At 34.6% G+C, this 7,778-nt stretch overlaps 1 protein-coding gene across 1 annotated transcript; it reads left to right on the top strand.

Annotated features, from left to right (window-relative positions):
- Positions 1–1,158: 1,158 nt before the first annotated feature.
- LOC148032545 (putative methylesterase 11, chloroplastic) lies at positions 1,159–5,926 on the top strand. The gene is made up of 5 exons (XM_087684122.1): positions 1,159–1,416; positions 3,526–3,777; positions 3,884–4,027; positions 4,422–4,553; positions 5,453–5,926. Exons 1-5 carry the CDS (start codon positions 1,327–1,329, stop codon positions 5,735–5,737), a joined length of 903 nt encoding a protein of 300 aa, XP_087540248.1. The 5' UTR covers positions 1,159–1,326; the 3' UTR covers positions 5,738–5,926.
- Positions 5,927–7,778: the final 1,852 nt, after the last annotated feature.

Raw genomic sequence — 7,778 nt, 5'->3', positions numbered from 1 at the left:
TCTCAAACCTTTTCTATCAAATGATATGACTTTGAGTTGGCAACTTCTATCAAGAAACATAGCATTTAAGTAGACAATGGATATGTGAACTACATTTTCAAATGAGCTTTAGAACAATTGGGATCACGTGTAACTCGCACAAGAACTATGAAATTGTGTTAACCATGACTAGAGAAAAAAGATTCTACAAACAAAAATAATTTGATGCTTGGAAGGACTCTTTGTCAATGTCAAACTTCCATGGAGCACAACCTTTGTTTTGGGTCTTTGTCACAATGATAGGACATCTATAGCCAAAGTCATCTAGGCTAATAAAGGCAAAGTGTCGATTAGTGATTGAACCAAAATCTCAACTTTTCTATTTAATGGGCCAACAACTAGTAGATGATATTGGACTTAGCATATCAAGAGAGATGATGTTAGCTTTGCAACCAACTAGTGTTTGAATTGTATGGTTAAATGAAATTTTCTTTTCAATCATTAGATTGTGTGGTTACAAGTACTTTTGGTTTTCATATGTTGTGTGCACATGTAGAGAACTTGCCTATTTAATGCTCTTACACCTACACATCGTTTCCTTTTCATGTAAAGCACTCCCATATTTACCTAAGCCTTTTGAGTAATCATACTTCTTAAACTCATAATAAGAACTTATTTTTACATTGGGGAGGAGCATAGCTCTTATTCACTGGCTCTCATTCTCTTTATTCAGTGTAGAGCAATAGCTAATTTTTAGGTCATATTATAATTTAAAACTCTTTTGAGTTGGGATCAAACGTATGTTGTGCGGTAAGGCACCACACTCAAAGCCATGCGTCTTAAATTATGATGATTTGAGCAGAAGTTAAAGTTACTATATGTATATCCTCTACATCGAGTGCATTCAAAGCCTATTTATAAATATCATTATCTATGAATTTTTCCTGGATAAAGCATAACCCCACGTGATGCACACATATATTCATGAGTAACTTACTCGAAGAATGAAGCTTTTCATGATCAATGGCAAAGTTTAGTGCGATTGTGGAAAAGCCGGCCTCTTCAATCAAAGAGTGAGAACTCATTAGAGAGAAATTTCACGGGTTGGTTGTAGCATTAAAGAGAGGAAGACACACACGAAAGAAATTTCTGATGGAGTAGCCGTGTGTATTGCTTATTTCATGTTGGAAGCTCGCGCGATATTGCACTGGGCATTGACTTGTGCAGTAGGTGTTACAAACACACACGCACGCACACACGACATATAACCGTGCCACGTTTCTAATAATCGGTGGATCTTACACTCTCTCGGTATTCAATAGCATCCGCAAAGCAGAACAGATCATCATGGCTAACTCCAGTCTCACGAATCGTCCATCCAGCTACTGCCGCCGCCCCTCCGTCGCCATTATTATCCTCCTCATCCATGTCGCCCTGGTGAGCTCATGAGATGACATTATAGCGCTAATTTGCTGCTTTTGCTCGCTCCATGACGACGATCAAAGTTAGTCCCAGATCATGTGCTTCTGTCGTAGTTTTCGCTCCTGAGAATTCCCGCCACTTGAACATGCAAATCGCTAGTTCGGTCACCGATGGAATATTATTCACCATGCGATAGTGAATCATTCAACTAATCGCGTGGTAGGAGTGCGTGTGCCCTATGGATTATTCATCTTGCGATAGTGAATCATTCAACTTGCGTGGTAGGAGTGGCCTGTGGAATAAGGTTGCATCTAGCATAGGAGACACAGGTCCCCTATTTGCAAGGGATATAAGTAATCTATCACATAAGCCCCAAGCCTTAAGGTTGAGTCTAGCTATAGCTAGCTAGCTCTCAAAAGATATCAACAATCCAAATCCTAAATAATCCAAGTTAACGATCCCAAGTCCCATGACCCCTTTATAAAGCAAGACCCCATAAGCTAGCCTCAGTGCCATGACCTAATCTACTAAAAAGTCCCTGAGCCTAAAATCTATTGAGTACATCATCATAGTTGGGAGAGCCATTCAATATCAATCCTAATGGCCCATCTTCTTCAAGGATGCAACCTTGTATGTGTTAATACTACAATGTATACCAATATCAATATAACGTACAAGGTAATCGCACATCAACCTTTTGAGAAGTCAAGAGCAAGCTTTGAAAGACACACAATTAACATGCATGATAAATGTAGACATGCCACATCCTAAGGGCCACGAACTACCCCCATTAATTGGGATGAAACTCCCTAACTAAGATGGATCTATGGGTCCACTTTATTTTCCTCAGGCCCACTTTGTTTGGCATTGCTTCTCATCCCCTATTATAGACTTTTGCGAAATTCTTACTCTTAATCCTGTGAAGATTATTTAGTGGTGCATCAAGCCTGATAAGTGTAGCTATAATTGATCAATAATTTAAAGTTGACCACCTTTTAACCTAGTTTTATATTTATAAAAACTAGGAACTAATTGTATTGTGCCATTTGTACAACTTCTTCCATATCCTTCTAATGCATGGACACTGTTAAAAGAGATAAGAAGAATCCTCTATTTCAACCTTGCATAAAGAGCAAGGTCCTAAAATAAGCATCAACATTCTATGCCTACCACTATGGGAAACTTCAGCATAACTAGACTCTAAAGAAGCATATTGAACTTACAAAAATATATGGCATTCTAAGTTTCTAAGGTTTATAATTTTGTAGTTGTTGCTTACATAGATAAGTTTCTTGTGCTTATCCAAATCATGTAAGAGTTTATGGACACATTGCCCACCTTGCCTAGGATTGAGCTTAATGTTCAATTCAATATCTTTGTTTACCATTTCATTAGCCAATAGGGATCTACTTGGGTAAGAATATAGTACCACTATATTATGGCATCATGTGAATTATTTCAAATAATTTATTGAAATAAAATTTCATATCTAGAAACTTTTTCTCAACATAAGAAAAAAAAAACATATATAGGAAAATATTACCTAGCTAGAAACTTCTTCTCATAGGAAAAAATAGCCTATATAGGAAAATATTACTTATTTAGAAAAAAATTCTAGACATGAGGAGAAAAAGCCTATATAGTGAATTTTTAAAACCCTAATCTATATGGGAAGAGAGCGCCCTTTTCGCTAGGTCCAAAAATCCCAAAATGTGTGTATTTTTGTTTAGTAAATTAGGTAGGAAAACTCTTTTTCTCTTATCTAGACACATTAGTCAAAAGCTCCTAGTGATTGATTAGTACAAGATAAGAACTAGCTTATACTCTAGTTATAATTATGATAAACCACACCAACAAGTTAGGGGTGAATGTGCATACTAATGAGACATGTTGTATCTAAGTTTGATGAGATGTGTGCATTTCTTCATAGGTTCTTATGACATGATGTAACCATCACCTTCCTCTTAAATTGAATTATAGCAAAAACTTCACATATTCCAAACATGTAGCATTGAATGTAAGGTGATTATGATTAGCTTATCTTCACAACTAGAATTTACATAGATACTTTGCATGCAACTAGTTTCTCATGTTTAGCCCTTGTATTTATGATTCTGAAAATAGGTACAAGTTGGTTTATCTCAAGATGGAGGAACAAGTAACCATTTTGTACTCACCCATGGTTTAAGCCACGGGGCATGGTGTTGGTACAAAATCATAACAATTTTACAAAGCAAGGGAAACAATGTGACTGCTTTAGATCTCACATCAAATGGCATCAACAAAGCAGTAGCAGACCAAGTGACTTCTGTAGCTCAATATGTGAAGCCTTTGACAGACTTTTTACAGAACAACATTACAAATGTTGATGAGAAGGTTTGATTTGGTTGTCAATTTCCCAGTCACTTTATTTTGCTAGAGCCCATATATTACCTTTTGAATATACAACCACTTCTAATTTATTTAAATTCTAATATTTTAGGTTATTCTTGTTGGACATAGCTTGGGAGGAGGTGCCATCTCTTATGCAATGGAAAATTTTCCAAATAAAATAGATAAAGCAATATTCCTTTCTGCATTTATGCCAAGGAATGGGGAAAGCTACATACCCATACAAGATTTCGAGGTACTAGACATAAGACCTATGCTTTCTACAATGTGATAATTTATTTCATGTTTTATTGCATTTTATGACACTCATTTCATACATCAAGAACATCATGATTATCATAGCAATGCCTATGGTAATGAATTTAGATGTGCTTATGTTGCAAATATGTAGGCATGTCATGATGGAGTAGCCATGACTAATGAAAGAGTGATAGAAATTGTGAAGAAAATTAAAAAAAACTAAAAACATAATTACAATTTTTTTGATGATGATCATGGCCCTAATTCTTGTGGTGGAAATTATTGTGGTGATAATTAGAATCAAGCATAGTCATTGTGTCATATTTTATTACCATTATTTTATTGTGTGCTCACTTGATGTTTCTCTTGGAACTTCTTGAATTTTCTAGGCTTCACAAGAATTAATCCAAAATAGAGTTTTCCTATTCAATTTCGCAAATGGTTCTTCATCCGAGCCGACATCAGTTTATATTAATCTTGCAAAAGCTGCACAATATTTTTATAATAAAAGCCCAATCGAGGTAAGAATTTACTATTTGGTGCTCTAGCAAAATCTTAGTGCATGCATAACTTGGTTAATCAAATAATTTAAATACAAATCTAAGTCAAGGTCATTATTCCTCTCATACCCCTTCTTTTTGCAACGTACATTACAAGTAAATGTAAAACAAGCAATGCATGTTTTTTGTTCCATTTTGTAATAACTACCAACATCTATGTTGCCATGTAGATACATAATTAGATTTACTTACCATATAGTTTGTATGAAAAATCTCATCATGTAGATTATAAAAAAATGCAATGATTGTCTATAGTTGTGTTCCATGGTACGAAACTAAGTGGACTCGTTGTTCATTAATGTAGTCTGGATGCTCATTTGTGAATGTGTGCAAAAGCATGCAACCTTCCATATGCACATTGAGACACCCATAAAAATGCAAGATTTACTAACAAATTATCCATATCTCCAACCTTTTAAAGAGGAACAAAAAGGTAAAGTTAAATAAATTACGAAACATAATATAGTTATAGAGCATGGGTATATAGTAAAAAAATTCAACCACAAATTTGAATGTTTAGTCCCTCATATTTAAAGTCAATAGATCTTACTCTTAGGAAATTTGAATAGTTAGAAAAAACAAAAATCTAACAAATACCCTATATTCTTGGTATTGAAAATCACTTTTGAGTAAAAGTAACTTACTAAGAACTTATTAATCACTTTTGTATTTTCTCAAGGAAATTCTTTTAGGGTCTACATGACCTAGTCTCTAACAATGTTATGCAAAGAGTGGGAATTTTATTTATGAACAACATTCAAACTAGTCTTTTATTTTGACAAATGCATATTAACCTCATCACCAAAAACTAGTTTATCTAAAAATAGAGTAACAATATAAATTATTGGTGTTTTTTGCAGGATATAAATCTTGCATTCACATTACTGAATCCCTCACCTTATGGACCACTCTTTGAGAACCTTACATTAACTCAGACTCGATATGGTCGTATTAAGCGATACTACATAAAGACAACCATGGACCATGTAATTCCACCATTTCTACAAGCACAAATAGTGCAAGATAATCCCCCAAATAAAGTGTTCACTATTGAAGGTAGTGACCACTCATCCTTTTTTTCTTATCCAGAAGTCCTTTCTAATATTCTCAATTCCATTGCCAAAAACCAAACCTTTAAAAAATAGTATAGTCATGCAAAATGTAAGAACCAAAATTTCAAAGCTCCTTAATAGTTATGTTATCTAGGTTATAGATGATTGTTGCCCTTGAAAGAAGTCAAAACACTATTCTAATAAGCATAGAGGTTTCCATGACTACTCTTATGTAAGGGTCTCTATGCCTTGATGTGTTAACAATAATGGAGGTTAAATACATATCCAACTTAAAATTGCAATAATTCCATGTTGTATTGGATTGCATCAACCTCTCTTATGAATAGAAGGAACCTTGCAAAGGATGATGAAGGACACACAAAGAGAAGCCATCAAAAGTGAAAAGTTATACATGGAAAATATGTGTACCACAGGGAGTATGGAAGAGATGCATGCGTATATAAGAAACCCACAGGTTTACTACAATAGAAGAATTCAAACAGATGGATGTTAAGATAAAAACTAAGAAACCCTTGTGACTTTTAGTTTGTAAATATGTGGATAAATGTTTTGTTGATCAAAGGTGGAGATTTAGAAATTTGAGAAAATTTTTGGGTGAATTTTAGAAAAAATAACATAAATGTTTGTCTATGTGGGCTATTTTCTGAGTTTTAAAGCCCATAAATTTAGGATTGTGACCTTGAAAACCTCTAGAAAAAGTCATTTGCCTAAAAATAGCCTCTAATTTTAACTTGGTGCAAAAATGAAAAATTTAACATCCTCCCTTATGCAAAGTTACATCAACACAATCCTCAAATCAGATATATCTCATTGTCGGGACCTACAATGGGCCCAACATTGGCTCTAAGGCACAAGCCAGGCCTTTACTACTCACTTGAAACCACCCCACATGGCCGCAGGACTGGGAGCATCTAAGAACTTTGGGTTTGTTCAAGTTTTAAGTCGAATGAATGATTCTTTTCGCACTCATCAAAAGGAGTTCTTGAACATCTTGGTGTTGTATACCATGTAGAACACACATATGGAGCACCCCTTAGTTGATTGTTGCGGCTCCACTACAACTCTCCTACACCTTGGAGATTTGCCCCAAGATGTGTCATAAACACAAAACATACCTGAAAAAAGGTCCACTCTTTTGATTAAATAATCAAGGAGATGATAGATAAACCTCACCAAATAACTCCGAAGGAATCGAATATCTAGACTTATGGCTTGGGATACCTCACACTCTCAGCATCGGGTCATCACTCATACAAACACGTGCTATGCATCTAGGATATAATACCATGTGGTGCATCAATGCAAGTGTGAATATGATCATTGTACTCAAACAAATATTCATTGAAAATCAGCAACGTGAAAGTGCGAAGACAATTCTTTTCATGATTTCCTTTTTTCTATAATAGTGCTTTGTTGCTTAGGGCTAGCATCGGGCTTCCTCGTACTACTAGTCCCTTTAATTTTAAACAACCACAAATTTCTATATAAAATGCAGTATAAAACATCAAAATTTAACATAATTTATCACTCAACAACCCCTACTCCCTACCGTTTAAAATTTTTCTTGCGTTGATAGGTGTAGGCATGGTTTTTTATGTAGTTTTCTTTATTAAAAGCTATAAAACCTCACTCCAACGAAGAGATAGGGCTGAACGAAGCCTCATGCTTCAACTTCATCATATGTCCACACACATTAATATTCTTTTTTCTTATTTTTATGATGTGAAAATATTATTTTTTTCTATTTATTTATTAAAAAATGTAAATAATTACTGATTCAAGTGTAGAGTGATTACTCTTACACAAAATGATTTTCTTAGTATGTTTCATTCCTTAGAACGATGGATGCACACCAAAAACCCAAAAACTGCATATTCCCCTTAAACCATCTAGTCTCGGGTTTTGCATGTTTTGCATAAAATTATTATACGCGTGATTTTTTATGATTATTTCAATATGACTAATCAAAGAGAGGATTGGCAATTAAATCCGAGCATTACTAACCATTTCAACAAGAATCCATCATAAAACGATAAAATCTATCTTTTTCTCATAAAACTACTCATTATGATGTGCATTTTTCGATGTTGGAGGCCCTCTCATGCTCTTCCAT

This window comes from Lygodium microphyllum, chromosome 8 (genome assembly GCF_053477565.2).
Source record: "Lygodium microphyllum isolate KBCC chromosome 8, Lygodium_microphyllum_v1.1.10, whole genome shotgun sequence".
NCBI lineage: Eukaryota > Viridiplantae > Streptophyta > Polypodiopsida > Schizaeales > Lygodiaceae > Lygodium > Lygodium microphyllum.
Note: the sequence above shows the minus strand (reverse complement) of the source record. Positions and strands in the feature narration are given on the sequence as shown.

Coding starts and splice junctions, on each gene's coding strand:
- LOC148032545 (XM_087684122.1), top strand. CDS start 1,327: ATGGCTAACTCCAGTCTCACGAATCGTCCATCCAGCTACTGCCGCCGC. Junction 3,778..3,883: donor TTACAAATGTTGATGAGAAG/GTTTGATTTGGT, acceptor CTAATATTTTAG/GTTATTCTTGTTGGACATAG. Junction 4,028..4,421: donor TACCCATACAAGATTTCGAG/GTACTAGACATA, acceptor TGAATTTTCTAG/GCTTCACAAGAATTAATCCA.